The 18,312-nt window shown below is 40.1% G+C and overlaps 2 protein-coding genes across 2 annotated transcripts in view; both read left to right on the forward strand.

Moving 5' to 3' along the window:
• The first annotated feature begins 5,860 nt into the window (after window positions 1-5,860).
• LOC139422008 (protein BTG3-like) lies at window positions 5,861-13,071 on the forward strand. Its single transcript, XM_071173150.1, has 5 exons — window positions 5,861-5,959; window positions 6,550-6,759; window positions 6,949-7,086; window positions 12,056-12,239; window positions 12,371-13,071. Exons 2-5 carry the CDS (start codon window positions 6,584-6,586, stop codon window positions 12,584-12,586), a joined length of 714 nt encoding a protein of 237 aa, XP_071029251.1. The 5' UTR covers window positions 5,861-5,959; window positions 6,550-6,583; the 3' UTR covers window positions 12,587-13,071.
• Window positions 13,072-13,515: 444 nt separating this feature from the next.
• LOC139423095 (coxsackievirus and adenovirus receptor homolog) overlaps window positions 13,516-18,312 on the forward strand; it is a 62,398-nt gene continuing 57,601 nt past the window's right edge. The window contains exon 1 of the mRNA XM_071174740.1: window positions 13,516-13,667. Within this exon, the coding sequence (XP_071030841.1) occupies window positions 13,616-13,667 (52 nt within the window). The 5' untranslated portion in view covers window positions 13,516-13,615. The remainder of the gene's footprint in view (window positions 13,668-18,312) is intronic.

The following is an 18,312-nucleotide window of genomic DNA, read 5'->3' on the forward strand; positions in this document are numbered from 1 at the left end:
ACCTGTTCCAGAACTGCGGTTTTCAACTCTCTAGAGACAGCAGGAGTGGTAGAGATACTCTGAATGATCGGCTATGAAAAGCCAACTGACATTTACCCCTGAGGTGCTGACCTGTTGCACCCTCGACAACCACTGTGATTATTATTATTTGACCCTGCTGGTCATCTATGAACATTTGAACATCTTGGCCATGTTCTGTTATAATCTCCACCTGGCACAGCCAGAAGAGGACTGGCCACCCCTCATAGCCTGGTTCTTCTCTAGGTTTTTTTCTAGGTTCTGGCTTTTCTAGGGAGATTTTCCTAGCCACTGAGCTTCTACACCTGCATTGCTTACTGTTTGGGGTTTTAGGCTGGGTTTCTGTACAGCACTTGGAGATATCAGCTGATCTAAGAAGGACTTTATAAATAAATGTTATTTGAGTTAATTTTATTTTGAGAGCAAAAAATGGATGGTCTAAATCCACAACAAAGCTTAAACCACATCAATACAGGATTAAGATTGAATTATACTACACTGGATCTGACGCTCGTCGGATGTGGCAGGGATTGAAAACTAATACGGACACAAAGGGAAACCCAGACGCGAGCTGCCCAGTGACGCGAGCCTACCAGACGAGCTAAATGCCTTTGTGCTCACTTCAAGGCAAGCAACACTGAAGCATGCACGAGAGCACCAGCTGTTCTGGATAACTGTGTGATAACACTCTTGGTAGCCGATATCAGCAAGACCTTCAAACAGGTCAACATTCACAAAGCCGCGGGCCCAGATGGATTACCAGGACGTGTACTCAAAGCATGCGCGGACCAACTGGCAAAGAGACTTCATTGACATTTTCAGCCTCTCCCTGACTGAGTCTGTAATACCTACACTACCATTCACATGTTAGGGGGCACTTAGAAATGTCTGTGTTTTTGAAAGAAAAGCACATTTTTGGCCATTAAAATCACATCAAATTGATCAGAAATGCAGTGTAGACTTTATTAATGTTGTTAATTACTACTGTAGCTGGAAACAGCTGATTCTTTTAATGGAATATCTACATAGGCGTACAGAAGCCCATTATCAGCAACCATCACTCCTGTGTTCCAATGGCATGTTGTGTTAGCTAATCTAAGTTTAGCATTTTAAAAGGCTTGATCATTAGAAACCCCTTTGAAGTATGTTAGCACAGCTGAAAACTGTTGTACTGTGCTGATTTTAAAGAAGCAATAAAACTGGCCTTCTTTAGACTAGTTGAGTATCTGAAGCTTCAGCATTTGTTCGTTCAATTACAGGCTCAAAATGTCCAGAAACAAAGAACTTTCTTCTGAAACTTGTCAGTCTACTCTTGTTCTGAGAAATGAAGGCTATTCCATGCGAGACATTTCCAAGAAACTGAAGATCTCGTACAACGTTGTGTACTACTCGCTTCACAGACTAGAAAGAGGAGTGGGAGGCCCCAGTGCACAACTGAGCAAGAGGGCTAGTACATTAGAGTGTCTCGTTTGAGAAACAGACAACTCGCAAGTCCTCAACTGGCAGCTTCATTAAATAGTACCCACAAAACACCAGTCTCAACGTCAACAGTGAAGAGGCGACTCTAGGATGCTGGCCTTTTAGGCTTTTGTTTTGTACACTGCTGCTACTCACTGTTTTTCTATGCATAGTCACTTCACCCTACCTACATATTATACAAATGACCTCAACTAAGCCCTGTACCCCCTGTACGTAGCCTCATTATTGTATTATTTTTTATTTTTTTTGTTTTTTTACTTGAGCTTATTTGGTAAATATTGTCTTAACTCTTCTTTAACTGCACTGTTGGTTAAGGGCTTGTAAGTAAGCATTTCACGGTAAGGTCTACACTTCTTGTATTCAGCGCATGTGACAAATAAAGTTTGATTTGATTTTAATCTGACTGGGTGGACTTGTCATATCCAACCATTTCTATGCCACTGATGCAAACAGCACATGACGAAAATTGCTCATCACTAATAGCTTACTAACCAACACTTCGGACTTAACATTTTCAATACCTGGTTTGCATACTAGGCTATGTGTGCGGCGCGCAAGTGAATATATTTCACGTGCTTTGCAATTGTGTAGGCTACTTTGTGCATGATTTCTCTGTTGAACTACATAATTGATAAATCGTATACCTCCACGACATACTTTGATACGCATCAATAGGGAATAAGAATGGACTAAATGCAATGGCCACTAAAACAAAAGTGGGTATACGGTTTATACCTGCGTAAACCCTACATTACACCCTTCGTGTTTAAAAAAAAGTGCTCTCCTACATGAGTGCGCTGGTATTACGGTTGCTGTCCTTTCAGAATCACGAACCTGTCACACACTGAAGGCCTATAGGTTCGCCACTGCGCAAACATGTCTACAAAATATATAACGGCTGATAAGATAATGTTTATTTTTTTCCTCCCCAATTTCGATTTTGCCTCATCGCTGCAACTGCCCAATGGATATTAAAATTATATTTTAAGAAAGGAGTGCATATACGGTCTGGCGAAGAGGTTTCATACGCTAACTGAATGGAGACTGATAATTAGCTTCCCAATCAAATCTAAAAAGCTCAAATAGAAAACCGAAGAAAATGAACATCAATGACAAATGGTTTGATGAAGAATGCAAAAATCTAAGAAAGAAATTGAGAAACCTGTCCAACCAAAAACATAGAGACCCGGAAAAGCTGAGTCTACGCATCCACTATGGTGAATCACTGAAACAATACAGAAATACACTACGGAAAAAGAAGGAACAGCACGTCAGAAATCAACTCAATGTAATTGAAGAATCCATAGACTCTAACCACTTCTGGGAAAATTGGAAAACTCTAAACAAACAAGAACACGAAAAATTATCTATCCAAAATGGAGATGTATGGGTAAACCACTTCTCCAATCTTTTTGGCTCTATAACAAAGAATAAAGAGCAAAAACATATACATGATCAAATACAAATCTTAGAATCAACTATTAAAGACTACCAGAACTCACTGGATTCTACAATGACCTTGAATGAGTTACAGGACAAAATAAAAATCCTCCAACCCCAAAAGGCCTGTGGTGTTGATGGTATCCTTAATGAAATGATCAAATATACAGACAACAAATTCCAATTGGCTATTCTAAAACTCTTTAACATCATCCTTAGCTCTGGCATCTTCCCCAATATTTGGAACCAAGGACTGATCACCCCAATCCACAAAAGTGGAGACAAATTTGACCCCAATAACTACCGTGGAATATGCATCAACAGTAACCTTGGGAAAATCCTCTGCATTATCATTAACAGCAGACTCGTACATTTCCTCAATGAAAACAATGTACTGAGCAAATGTCAAATTGGCTTTTTACCAAATTACCGTACAACAGACCATGTATTCACCCTACACACTGTAATTGACAACCAAACAAACCAAAACAAAGGCAAAGTCTTCTCATGCTTTGTTGATTTCAAAAAAGCCTTCGACTCAATTTGGCATGAGGGTCTGCTATACAAATTGATGGAAAGTGGTGTTGGGGGTAAAACACATGACATTATAAAATCCATGTACACAAACAACAAGTGTGCGGTTAAAACTGGCAAAAAACACACATATTTATTCACACAGGGTCGTGGGGTGAGACAGGGATGCCTACTGTTTGCTGATGATCTCGTGCTTCTGTCACCAACCAAGGAGGGCCTACAGCAGCATCTAGATCTTCTGCACATCTTCTGCACAGACCTGGGCCCTGACAGTAAATCTCAGTAAGACCAAAATAATGGTGTTCCAAAAAAGGTCCAGTCGCCAGGACCACAAATACAAATTCCATCTAGACACTGTTGCCCTAGAGCACACAATAAACTATACATACCTTGGCCTAAACATCAGCGCCACAGGTAACTTCCACAAAGCTGTGAACAATCTGAGAGACAAGGCAAGAACGGCATTCTATGCCATCAAAAGGAACATAAATTTCAACATACCAATTAGGATCTGGCTAAAAATACTTAAATCAGTCATAGAGCCCATTGCCCTTTATGGTTTTGAGGTCTGGAGTCCGCTCACCAACCAAGACACCAAATTGAGACTCTGCATGCAGAATTCTGCAAAAATATCCTCCGTGTACAACGTAGAACACCAAATAATGCATGCAGAGCAGAATTAGGCCGATACCCACTAATTATCAAAATCCAGAAAAGAGACGTTAAATTCTACAACCACCTAAAATGAAACGATTCCCAAACCTTCCATAACAAAGCCATCACCTACAGAGAGATGAACCTGGAGAAGAGTCCCCTAAGCAAGCTGGTCCTAAGGCTCTGTTCACAAACACAAACACACCCCACAGAGCCCCAGGACAACAGCACAATTAGACCCAACCAAATCATGAGAAAAGAAAAAGATAATTACTTGACATATTGGAAAGAATTAACAAAAAAACAGAGCAAACTAGAATGCTATTTGGCCTTAAACAGAGAGTACACAGTGGCAGAATACCTGACCACTGTGACTGACCCAAACTTAAGGAAAGCTTTGACTATGTACAGACTCAGTGAGCATAGCCTTGCTATTGAGAAAGGTCGCCTTAGGCAGACATGGCTCTCAAGAGAAGACAGGCTATGTGCTCACTGCCCACAAAATGAGGTGGAAACTGAGCTGCACTTCCTAACCTCCTGCCCAATGTATGACCATATTAGAGAGACATATTTCCCTCAGATAACACAGATTCACAAAGAATTCAAAAACAAATCCAATTTTGATAAACTTCCATATCTACTGGGTGAAATTCCACAGTGTGCCATCACAGCAGCAAGATTTGTGACCTGTTGCCACAAGAAAAGGGCAACCAGTGAAGAACAAACACCATTGTAAATACAACCCATATTTATGCTTATTTATTTTCCCTTGTGTACTTTAACCATTTGTACATTGTTAAAACACTGTATATATATATATATATATATATATATATATATATATGACATTTGTAATGTGTTTATTGTTTTGAAACTTCTGTATGTGTAATGTTTACCGTGAATTTTGATTGTTTATTTCACTTTTGTATATTATCTACCTCACCTGCTTTGGCAATGTTAACACATGTTTCCCATGCCAATAAATCCCCTTGAATTGAACTGAATTAATTATGAGTTTTTTACTCGGCTGGTCTTGGGAAGAAATTACGAGTCCTGAATGTCCCGAGATCGAGTCAAGCCCGAGTACAAATGTGTCCGAAACCGAGACACTCAATATATGGTCTCGAGGACCTGGAGCCCTCTAAACCTTTTTTGATAACTCATAATCCAAACTAAGTACAGTCTTGTACAAGGGTTCTACCCACTCTGATTTGATACATACAGGCCGATTTAGATGGAGGTTGAGCACCCCCCTGTGGATATTTAAAAAAAAAATGTATTTCACCTTTGCAGTTGTATTTTGCTTCGTATAGGACGTGTACTAATAAGGAAGCGCAGTGTAATTTTGGAGCAGTTAAAATATAGTACGCTTTTTCATAGTTTCAAACAACATTATTACATCCCCATTTACATTCTTTAACTTTATTTTGTAGCTGAAGGATGATTTCAAGTCAGCCATCTTAGTCCCGTTGCTCAATGGGGATGACGTCAAATCGTCACTAGTTACCACAAAATGGGCTATATCGTAACAATTCATTAAAACAAAAACGTGCTTTTTTGTCTTAATTTAAGGTCAAGGTTAGGCATAATGTTATCAGTTTGGTTGCAGTCTGGTTTGTAAATCATAATAAAAAGAGACATTGTAGAAATAGGCGGGGTTTAGCCACAATTATGACTCTGTGACTGTAATAACTAGTGACGACCGTGACGTAAGGGCTAGTCCAGAAAACGCGCGCACCGCTTCCTGGGGCAGGTTATGCTCTCATGCGGAGGTTCAGACTTTCATGAGCTAAACTGGCAACAGTTTTCCATATGGTGATGAACAGCAATTACGGTAATATGATGGCCTTTTAATTGTTATTTTGGATAATCAAATAACATGTTTTGATGTGTAGTTTACAAAGTTTACTTAGCTAGTTGCCCGAAGAATTTATTATTAATAGCATGTTTTTTAAAAACTGTTTCTCTTGAGCTACAGTAGCTAGGTGGGATGACGTTAAGGATACTTCACTTGAAAAGTTTTGTCACAAACATCTGCAATTAATATAAACATCGGTTATGTATATAGTTTTTACGTTTTTGTCTGGGTTTTGTTGTTGGCTAACACTGAGTTAGCCAGCTATGAATGATTGGCAGTCACATGGCTAAACGGAAATAATGCATCACAGCGCGCCTTTCTGGAAAATGTCCCGCCTGTCTGGAATGTCGTTTGGATTCAACAATGGTTAACCCACAAAATTAGCTGAATATTTACTATTCAACGAATTCTTGTCGGCTTGTTTTGCGTTGCTAGGTAGGCTTTGCTTGCTACATAGTTCATGTATTTTGGAGATTAATTGATGAAACTGCTGTTTCTAGGCTATTAACTTGTTTGTGAGTTTACTGTTTCTAGTCAATTTGTGCTACTATTCCTCATATTTCCAGAAGTTCGACCATCGTTACAGCACATCAGTGAAACATGATGAAGAAAGAGATTGCAGCAGTGGTGTTTTTCCTGAAAAGACTGATCAAGAAGGTGGAAAGGTTGGATACCCAGAAAGTGGACTTGTTTGTGGAGCGGTTGACTGTTGCCCTGCAGGAGAAGTTCAGGGGGCATTGGTATCCTGACAACCCCAGCAAAGGACAGGCCTTCAGGTAACTGACTATGAATCAGATGCCTGTCTGTGGCCTTGCTCCCCCTACCTTGATTACCATATCAGTAGCTTTATCAACCTCTAGTCTAGGGCATCATGCCCTATGAAGAATTAGGGTATATTTTGGATATGCAGCGATATGTATGATTGGAGTTATTGAATGTCTATTGCATACTCTACTACTTTGCAGGTGTATTCGGGTGAACAGGTTGCAGAGGGAGGATCCAGAGCTGCTGCGGGCCTGCCAGGAGAGTGGGGTTCAGTACAAGGACCTTGGCTTGCCCAGAGAACTCACCCTGTGGGTGGATCCAGGGGAGGTGTGCTGCAGGTCAGTCTTAAAAGCATTGGCTGGAGGGAGTGTACACTTTGGGAGATTGGCAGTCTCAGGGTTCGCACAAGGTGCTCGAAGTACTCTGAAGTTCAAGGACTGGAATACCTTGAAAATCAGACATTTTCTCAAGTTGGTACTTGAATAAAAATGAGCAGGAAATCTTAAAATATGTTAATATAAATAATATTACATGTATTGGTCTTAAGAATTAATTTCCAGAAGTTAAATTTTTTTTTTTTTTAGCTCACGTGATTTGTGCTCAGGTTGCCAGGTGAGTGCTCATACCACTCACACTGCCACTCAACCAGGCAGGTACAGAACTGACTGATGAGGCGCCGCCAAAACGTCACATCGACAGCTAAAATGCCGGACAAATGTAGATTAAATCCTGCTTGGCAGGATATTGATGTTTTATGAATGGGTTTTGCCAGACCCAACCAACCCACATCATGCAAGGTGTAAAAAAATGCATCAAAGATGTTGACATTGTGAGCATGGGTGAATCTGCCCCGAAGAGCTACATGAAGGGGGAAAGACCTAAAGCTGCAGCCCGGGCTGGCATCAGTTCTACATTGAGACTTTTTCTTTGCAACAACCTCCAGAGCTTCAGCAGCAACAGCACAACCAGACTAACCGGCAAAGAAACGTTTCAAATGTGAATGACTTCTGTTAGCTACATTTGAATAATGGAAAGAGCTAGCTAGCCTACTAGCTAACGTTAGCAGGCTAGAGTTTACCAGCTAGCTAGTTAGCTAATAAAACTATGAACTGAAGCTGTAGTATTACAGAATTTCTAGGTAACTATAGCACTTTATCTATGCCTCGTTCAAGGCTGTTGATCTGGGATATTGAGTGTTGAATGATTTTTGTGCACACTGATGTTAGCCAACTTGGCTAAAATAGTGAGCTAACTAGCATTGAGTAGTCTGTTTGCAAACATTTTGGCTAGCTAGTTAGCTTGCAAACTCTACCACTGTTAATTTCTGGATACAGAACAGTACATTTTTTTCCATCAAAGCCAGCCAAGTTCTGCTGACTAATGAACTAGCACCATGATTCAGCAGCGTTGTTTCTGAAAGTAGTTTCCACAGCTGCACCTAATGGCAAGCTATAACGTTAGACATTTAATACATTGTTTAAAGATAAATGGTTTTAATTACCATTGTTCTATTTGTTTGTTTAATGTCTGTTCTAAGGTAATATAGCTACAGGCATTGGTTTGAAGGGGACATTTAAAATGTATGTAGCATAGGCTGTGTTTAAGGGTTGAAGATTAAATGTAAGAGGTAGTTGGATATACACTGAGCGTACAAAACATTAAGGGGATCTTCCTAATATTGAGTTGCACTACCAAGTTTACATACACCTTAGCCAAATACATTTAAACTCAGTTTTTCACAGTTCCTGACATTTAATCCTAGTAAAAATTCCCTGTTTTATTTAAAAAATGTGAAATGTCAGAATAATAATAGTGATTTATTTCAGCTTTTATTTCTTTCATCACATTCCCAGTGGGTCAGAAATTTACACACTCAATTAGTATTTAGTAGCATTGCCTTTAAATTGTTTAATTTGGGTCAAATGTTTCGGGTAGCCTTCCACAAGCTTCCCACAATAAGTTGGGTGAATTTTGGCCCATTCCTCCTGACAGAGCTGGTGTAACTGAGTAAGGTTTGTAGGCCTCCTTGCTCGCACACACTTTTTCAGTTCTACCATACATGTTCTATAGGATTGAGGTCGGGGCTTTGTGACGGCCACTCCAATACCTTGACTTTGTTGTCCTTAAGCCATTTTGCCACAGCTTTGGAAGTATGCTTGGGATCATTGTCCATTTGGAAGACCCCTTTGCGACCAAGCTTTAACTTCCTGACTGTGTTGAGATGTTGCTTCAATATATCCACATAATTTTCCTACCTCATGATGCCATCTATTTTTGTGAAGTGCAACAGTCCCTCCTGCAGCAAAGCACCCCCACAACATGATGATGCCATCCCCGTGCTTCATGGTTGGGATGGTGTTCTTTGGCTTGCAAGCCTCCCCAATTTTCCTCCAAACATAACGCCGATCATTATCGCCAAACAGTTCTATTTTTGTTTCATCAGACCAGAGGACATTTCTCCAAAAAGTACAATCTTTGTCCCCATGTGCAGTTGCAAACTGGTCTGGCTTTTTTATGGCGGTTTTGGAGCAGTGGCTTCTTTCAGGTTATGCAGCCTTTCAGGTTGTCAATATAGGACTCGTTTTACTGTGGATAGAGATACTTTTGTACCTGTTTCCTCCAACATCTTCACAAGGTCTTTTGCTGCTGTTCTGGGATTGATTTGCATTTTTCGCATCAAAGTGGGTTCGTTTCCAAGAGACAGAGCGCATCTCCTTCCTGAGCCCTATGACGACTGCGTCCTCCCATGGTGTTTATGCTTGTATACTATTGTTTGTACAGATGAACGTGGTACCTTCAGGCGTTTGTAAATTGCTCCCAAGGATGAACCAGACTTGTGGAGGTCTACCGTTTAAAACATGTTTTTTCATTATGAGGTCTTGGCTGATTCCTTTTGATTTTCCCATGATGTCAAGCAAAGAGGAACTGAGTTTGTAGGTAGACCTTGAAATACATCCACAGGCACACCTCAAATGATGTCAATTAGCCTATCAGAAGCTTCTAAAGCCATGACATCATTTTCTGGAATTTTCCAAGCTGTTTAAAGGCACTGTCAACTTAGTGTATGTAGACTTCTGACCTGCTGGAATTGTGATACAGTGAAATAATCTGTAAACCATTATTAGAAAAATGACTTCATGCAAAAAGTAGATGTTCTAACCGACTTGCCAAAGCTATAGTTTGTTAACAAGAAATATGTGGAGTGGTTGAAAAATGTGTTTTAATGACTCCAACCTAAGTGTATGTAAACGTCCGACTTCAATTGTACATATTTTCTCTTGCCCGTTCATACTCTGAAAGGGACACATATGCACTCCATGTCTCAATTGTTTCAGGGTGTAAAAATCATTTTAGTATGTCTCTTCCCATTCATCTACACTGATTTTGAAGTGGATTTAACAAGTTCCATCAATAAGGGATCATAGCTTTCACTCCTGCAAAAGTGCAGAGGACAATGCCACAATTTTCCCCTGGATGTTTCCTGACAGTGCTAATGCCAATTCATATGCCTGTACGGAGGAGAACTGCCTACGTGATCAATCATGGTCTTGCGCCTTACTTTCGGCACCACCTCCTGGACAAGTTGCTGAAAAACAATGGTTATGTGCTGCTTTTTGACGAATTGTTGAAAAAGAAAAAAAACAGTTTAGCTGAAAGATGTCCACGTAAGGTATTTAGACCCTGCACGACCAACAAGGTTACCACACTACCTGGACTCATCCTTCAAGGGACATGGCACAACTAAGGACTGTCTCTCCAGAGCAGACAGATAAACTTAACATGTCTCACCCCCTATACATTTTGATGGATGGACCAAATGTTAGGTTTTTACAGAGAATTCACATCTGCAAGGACATATTGGGCCATGTTCCTTGCGGTGTCCACAAAGCGTTTTGAAATGCATTTGACTGATGAATGATGTCCCTGCAAGACGGGATTATTTTGTGACAAATCACAGGCTTCTCATTTTTCCCTAAAGTTGTGTGGACATCGTTGGGTAGAAAACAGAGGTTTCAACTAGAGGTTTTGCCAAACCTAATAACGTTTGTACAAGCAGTCAAAAGCAGAAAATCCTGCAGAACACCGACATGCTGTAAAGGAAGTGATAGCAGACACTTATCCTACAGGGTTCGCACAAGGTGCTTAAAGTACTTGAATTTGGCACTCTGGAATTCAAATACTGGATTACAGTTACAGTATTCATCCCCCTTGGTGTTTTTCCTATTTTCTTGCATTACAACCTGTAATTTAAATGGATATTTATTTGGATTTCATGTAATGGACATACAAAATAATCCTAGCCATGTGGGAGAGTCCCGGTACTCTGGTCAGACGTGACTAAAATTTGATCTTTTTGGCAATCAAGGAAAACACTGTCTGGCACAAACCCGACACCTCTCACCTCTTCAACAATTTGTGGCTTCAAATTATTGCTGCTACAGTTTATAAATAAAATGATTCACATATTGTGATATCAATTAAACAATGTTACATGGCATCAGTGGTGTAAATTTCTTAAGTAAAAATACTTTAATGTAGTTTTGGGGAGTATCTGTACTTTTCTGTTTATTTCTGCCAACTTTTACTTTACTACATTCCTAAATAAAATAATGTACTTTTTACTCCATACATTTTTGACACCCGTTTTGACAGAAATGGTCCAATTCACGTACTTATCAGGAGAACATCCCTGGTCATCCCTACTGCCTCTGGTCTGGCGGACTCACTAAACACATGCTTTGTTTGTAAATTTATGTCTGAGTGTTGGCGTGTGCCCCTGGCTATTCATCAAATTAAAAAATATATATTTGTGCCCTCTGGTTTGTTTTAATATAAGGAATTTGAAATGGATTATACTTTTACTTTTGATGCTTAAGTACATTTTATCAAATCTATTTACTTTTGATACTTAAGTATTTGGTTTTAAGTATATTTAAGGCTTTTACACAAGTAATATCACTTTTACGAGTCATTTTATATTAAGGTATCTTAACTTTTACTCCAGTATGACAATTGAGTACTTTTCCACCACTTTTTCCACGACCTAGAAACAACTGCATAATAGGAACTACTACAAATTTATGGTCCTTAAATAAATATTAGTGCTTCAAAAAGTACTTAAGCCCTTAAATTTGACTTGCCACTGTCTGTACAATCCCGAGTCATTTTTGAAGCCTTTGTTCCATTGTTTACCTCTTAACTACAGCATTCATGTTCATTCCCTCTGGGTCACCAGTCGAGGCACTAAATTGTTGATATACATTCAGTGACAAAGAATTGTCTTGTTGGCTTCTTTTCCTCGTGCAGATATGGAGAGAGAAACCTTGCTTTCACTGTTGCCAGTTTCTCTGGTGATGACAAAGAGGATGTGACCAGCGCTATCGAGAGGGTGACATCTGACTACCACTCCTGTTCCTCCTCAGACGAGGATAGTGGCCTCAGGGAAACCCGTCCTCCCCCTACCTTCCCTCAAAATCGCCATAAATACCAGGTACAACCAGTAACGAACATAGAGGTTGCAACAATTTCGTGTTCCATACAGTCTTGTCTGAAAACCTCCTTGGTTGGCTCTGACAATGGGGGAAATATAATTGAAATTGACCAATGTTTTATTGTTCAAAGGTGATCTACCCAGCTACTCCTTTGTGGCGTCCTCCAGTGCCCAAGCAGAAGATGTGGCCGGGTAAAGGATATAATGGACCTCCACGTCCTCCTCACTATGACTTCAGAACTCAAGGTAGACCCACCCAGCCCTTCAGACACAACGACTGGGCCCCACCTGGCCACAGAAGGTGGCACGGATACTGGGGTGGCACTCCAGGCCTGGCTCACTGTTAGGGACCACCGTAGCAAGTGTTGCTGTTAGTGTTAGCCTGTTCCAGGTTCCCTGAGCTGTGAAAGGGTGTCCACTAGAGCAAGCAATATAGTTCTTGTTAGAGGAGAATGAGAGGGCAAACTAAAATTCACCAACATGACTGACCACATTTTTAAAAACTATTTTAGTAGTTTAATAGTCACTCTGGAAACTCTTGAATTTGTTTAATTCTTTTTGTGATAAGAACATTAACTCTTTGCACTTTAGATCATTTGTAATCGTGTGAGTAAAGGAATCTACAGTTGTAATGGAGAAGGAATATTGGAATTTGTATTTTCATGTATTTTATAGCTATGAAGATATATGTACTGTATTTATATTTGATGGATAATTGTATGTTACCTACTGTACTGTCCATCAGTTATGTTCTGAGAACTTATTTATTCAGTTCACTCATGAATTGTGCCAATCTCTTAAATTATGAGACATTAAACAAATTTTCAAATCATACTGTTGCTGTTTTTATATATTTTACTGCAGTGTAATTTGAATGCTTGTTGCCTTCATCCCATAGGCTTACAGTAAATACCATATTATATGCAAATACAATGATTGTCTATGGCAGACAAATAATGTACATATTTGTATTACACCTGTTGAATTCAGACGTTCTGATCAAGTGTGTGCACTGTCATTATAGACCTACATTGCAAAGCTTTTCACAACTATATTTTATAACTTTAACTTGTCTTGTTCTGTGTTTCAAAGTTCAGTAAATGTACTATTTCTATAACCATTGATTAGAAAGCTGTCCAGTGTTGTGAACGCATGTAATACGGCAGGGGGCGTGAAAGTGCCTTCGAAAACACGACTTTGGTACCCTCCGGAAATCACGTGTCTGGACTCCAGCTCTCCTATAATGCACCTGCTGAGGCGTAGAGGGATCGGATAGTTTTGATGCTTCGGGAGAGTGCTCTGACAGTCGGAAGCACCGCATAAGTTTATTTTTCACCTGTGTTTTGAAAGAAAATTATTGGAATAGACCGAAAGGAATGGATTTCACGATACCCCACCTCTGCTGTGTATTGATTAGTCTTATCGCAGGTAAGTTTGGCGTCCACCGGCTACTTTAAAAAAAATCTTACATTTTCATAAGCGCGAGCGAAAATGGAGTGCTGGCTAGGAGCACCATGCTAAAAAGTTACATGTTTGCGAATAAAATAACGATCTGGTTGTCTGTTCTATTTAATATGTCAAATAATTACTTTATACTAATTTGCTTAGGCCTGTTTTTACTTATATCGAAAATGTCTAGCTAGTTTAGCATAGGAATTCAACATTGTATCAAACTAACGTCAGCTAACTAAATAACACTTGTCAAAATGTGATAACACAATTATATCCTTGAATTCTGGAATCCCAAATGTAGACGCACTGTGCATAAAGTAACGTAGATATTTATTATTGAAATTACTGGAAATGCGTTTGACTTGAATAACATGTATATGCTTCAACACATGGTTTATTGAACTCACATATTATGGATAATATGCTAGAACAGTATTTATTTTTTACAGTAAACATATTTGCTAAATTGATATTGGTTGCATCGTGGTGAGATTTGTTTTCCCTACACGCTGCAAAGCATTTTTTAACGCTACCTAGTTGTTTTTGTTTTGCAACTGGTAGTTAACACACAATAGCCTGATCCGCCTTAAAACCTGTAAAGGGCTTCAAAGTGCTGCGTTTTCTGTCTGCCATCTGCCAAGACAATTTAAACTGTATTCCCCCCCTCCCGCGCTAGGCAGGAGTCTGAAGGTCTTTAAATGACTTTTAGGTGCTTTCTAAACCCAGACAGAAATGCATTTTAATCACATGTTGGTCGATACTCAGTATCGATACTGAGTATCGACCAGATTTATGTCCCTGAAGTATATTCTTACTGTATGTGAGTGGGAACTTTCTACGATTAGGCCAACAGTAAGTGTAGCCCATTTGCTATTAGTTTTCTTTAGTCTCATGGATGGAAAACAGAGGGCCTAATTAGTTTTAATTCACAATCCTTCACCAGTTATTTGTTGAGGTCCATTTTCTCCTGACTGCTAATAATATCCCACACTTCTGTCACTATTCCTTCCCAAAGTAATATGCCACTACAACACACAATGTCCTGCTTATATGAATCAGTGATGAAAAAAGATTGAGGCCATCGACTCATGTAGGTGGCTCTGATTGAGGCGTGTTAGATGCATTGGTATCATAAAACTGTTGAAATGGGTTTTGGCTCTCACATCATCTAGTTGGGATGGAAATCACCCTCTTATCAGCAGGTCAGGCGATTCAGATGGGTTGTTAACATTGATTACCTATAAAACTAAACAATACAGCTAAAACGTTTGTCAACTGGGATGCACTTTAGACAGTGTGTATTATTGAGAGTGGGGAGCTCACTGCTACAGGGGAATTCAGCACTCCTATTATTATTTGTGTGTCACTTGTAGCTTGTTGCTGTCCTGGAATTTCGACTGAAACCAGCCCCTCCCTCTCTCACCACAAAGTGAAACTATGGTACTGTAGATGGATTGTGTTACTATTAGTATCAGCCTGTGTTCTGTAGCTCAAAGGTTCCCTGCACTTTTAAAGTGGAGCTGCCACTGGGGATGGAGCCATGGTTATAGGGCAATGATATCCCGCACCACTGGTTACTGATAAACCCCTGCAATAATGAAGTGCTTCGTTTAGACAGGCAGGCACAACTCTTTCTGCTGTGTTAAAGCCCTGGCACAGTGTGGGTAATGTTTAAAGGTCTGGTTAGGGGTGTCGTTATACTTGCCCACCAGTGCATTGTTCTGTAATGCAATACGTTTTTGTACATGAGTAGAGGCTCATTACCATAATAATGTCTTCATGGGCTCATCATTTGGGGTGCTCATCCTCTTCCAAATGGTGATTCAATGCAACTAGGACATTTCTAGCTTATATGTTAAACTTCATGAAGCTTTCATTCTTTTATTAGGTCGACCTAAATGCTTCAACAAAAACATTTACAAGCAAATATCATACTATATAAAGCAAAGGATGTCTAGCAGGGTATAGTTAGTTTCCGGAGATGTGATGTAACGGTTTCTTAAAACCCTTCATATAGACTAGCTTTGCCTACTGAAACAAATACGTTTTTACAGGGAGCTCAATGTCAAAGGTGATTCTCTTTTTGAGGCTTGTGTCAAGACAGTGTCCAAGGCACTTCTGTGTTTGTCATGTCAGAGACACATTCTCTATATCTTCTCCATAGTCCCTGACAGCCCTGTCTAGTCCTGGCTGAATTAAGCAGATGCCAGTAGACATCCTCCAGCCAGTCAGCACTTTGATGTTTGTTTAAGTTGTGGGGCCTGGATTGTTATTTTCTCTGAAACCTGAGGAGGTCTCCTGTAGAGCCGGCTCTGGCCAGCTCTGGTCTCTCCCCCCTTCACCCCTGGCCTACTCTGCTCCCCTTCATCCCTGGCTGTGGACTGGTCATTGTTGAGTGAAGCTTGGGACCTAGGATAAGGTAAATTCAGAGAGACTCAGAGTGCAGAAGACCAAGGATGTTGTTGTTACCTGATAAGCTTGCTGCACTCCACTCCCCGCTGGGAGCTCATTGCTAGGATACCTTTTCTAAACATGCAAATCAATTATAATTTGTCACATGGGCCGAGTACTATAGGTGTCAACTTTACAGTGAAATGCCTACTTACGGGCCCTTTCCCAACAATGCAGTTAGTAATGAGTTAAAAAGTAAGACAAATTTGCTAAATAAAATAGTAACACAATAAAATAACAATAATGAGGCTATATACAAGGATTACCGACACCGAGTCAATGTGCAGGAGTACAAGGTAGAGGTAAAAGTGACAAGGCAATCAGGATAGATGATTAACAAAGTAGCAGCAACATATGTGAAGAGTGTGTTTGTGTGGGGTTTGTATTCTTGTGATTGTGTGTGTGTGTTGAAGTGTCAGTGTAATGTGTGTGGGTAGAGCCCAGTGAGTGTGCAAGAGTCAATGCAAAAAATGAAATAAACCTGTCAGTACTAATAGTCTGGGTAGCCATTTGATTACCTGTTCAGTAGATCCTGGGGGTGTCTGTTTATATTGGTGGGTCTGAAGGGATTCCTTTTGAGTCACTCATCAAAACACAATTCTTTGACACAAATGCATTTTTTAATGTTCACTTAGTCTATTGTTCGCTGATCATGGCCAGGGTGAGGTTCTTTTGACCTAACTTAAACTCACCCTTTCCGATTTCGACTCAAACAAGCATATCATAATGTAGTATCTCAAAAAGTATTATGGGGTTTCAGGCATCCAGCCAGCCTAGTTTTCAGTTCTGCTGTCTGAAAGAAATTGAGATATATTTGTTCAGAACATATTGTTCAAGAACATATCATTTTATATTTGATGGTTTGGAAAGTCTGGCCCTTGGAAAAATCTAGAAAGTGACATGGCAAGAGCGATAAGAGAAGGCATTTCTGTACTGTTCAACCTTTTTTAAAATTTTTTTTTTTTATTTCACCTTTATTTAACCAGGTAGGCTAGTTGAGAACAAGTTCTCATTTGCAACTGCGACCTGGCCAAGATAAGGCATAGCAGTGTGAACAGACAACACAGAGTTACACATGGAGTAAACAATTAACAAGTCAATAACACAGTAGAAAAAAGGGGAATCTATATACATTGTGTGCAAAAGGCATGAGAAGGTAGGCGAATAATTACAATTATGCAGATTAACACTGGAGTGATAAATGATCAGATGGTTATGTACAGGTAGAGATATTGGTGTGCAAAAGAGCAGAAAAATAAATAAATAAAAACAGTATGGGGATGAGGTAGGTGAAAATGGGTGGGCTATTTACCAATAGACTATGTACAGCTGCAGCGATCGGTTAGCTGCTCAGATAGCAGATGTTTGAAGTTGGTGAGGGAGATAAAAGTCTCCAACTTCAGCGATTTTTTGCAATTCGTTCCAGTCGCAGGCAGCAGAGAACTGGAACGAAAGGCGGCCAAATGAGGTGTTGGCTTTAGGGATGATCAGTGAGATACACCTGCTGGAGCGCGTGCTACGGATGGGTGTTGCCATCGTAACCAGTGAACTGAGATAAGGCGGAGCTTTACCTAGCATGGACTTGTAGATGACCTGGAGCCAGTGGGTCTGGCGACGAATATGTAGACGAGCAGCTTTGGCTTGAGGTCATGATTTCACATTCAGTTCTTGTGTCATGGCTGAAACAGACCCATCCCTCCTCTCACTTCAAATACGCTCTGGTAGCAGCCAGCTTCCCCTCCAAACCAAAATCTGCCCGCCCGGTCCCATTCACTCTGCCCGAAGCTCCTTGCTTTATTAGAAAATAAAGCAAGAACACGTAGAGTCAGATTGCACTCCAGGGACACCGCTGCTGTGTTCTCCACAATCGAATGATGAGAATGAAAGCACATGAATATTCAGAGACCCAGGCGGACCCTAAATATTTTAACATGCCGAGTCGTGCAGGCTCCTTGTCGAGTGACGACTCTTGTTCCCTCGTCTGCTTGGGAGTGCGAAACGATGCTGATCCCTTAACCCGAACACATCCGCAAACCCGGTTCCTTTAAAATATAATACATTTTCGATTTAGAAAGCAAGTGGACCATTTTAAGGCATGCCGATTGCATTCCATTACGGACAATGATAATGATTTAATAGTAGCTCATGTTTTCAAGCCCTGTTTTTAAAG

This window comes from Oncorhynchus clarkii, chromosome 12 (genome assembly GCF_045791955.1).
Source record: "Oncorhynchus clarkii lewisi isolate Uvic-CL-2024 chromosome 12, UVic_Ocla_1.0, whole genome shotgun sequence".
NCBI classification, from domain to species: Eukaryota; Metazoa; Chordata; class Actinopteri; order Salmoniformes; family Salmonidae; genus Oncorhynchus; species Oncorhynchus clarkii.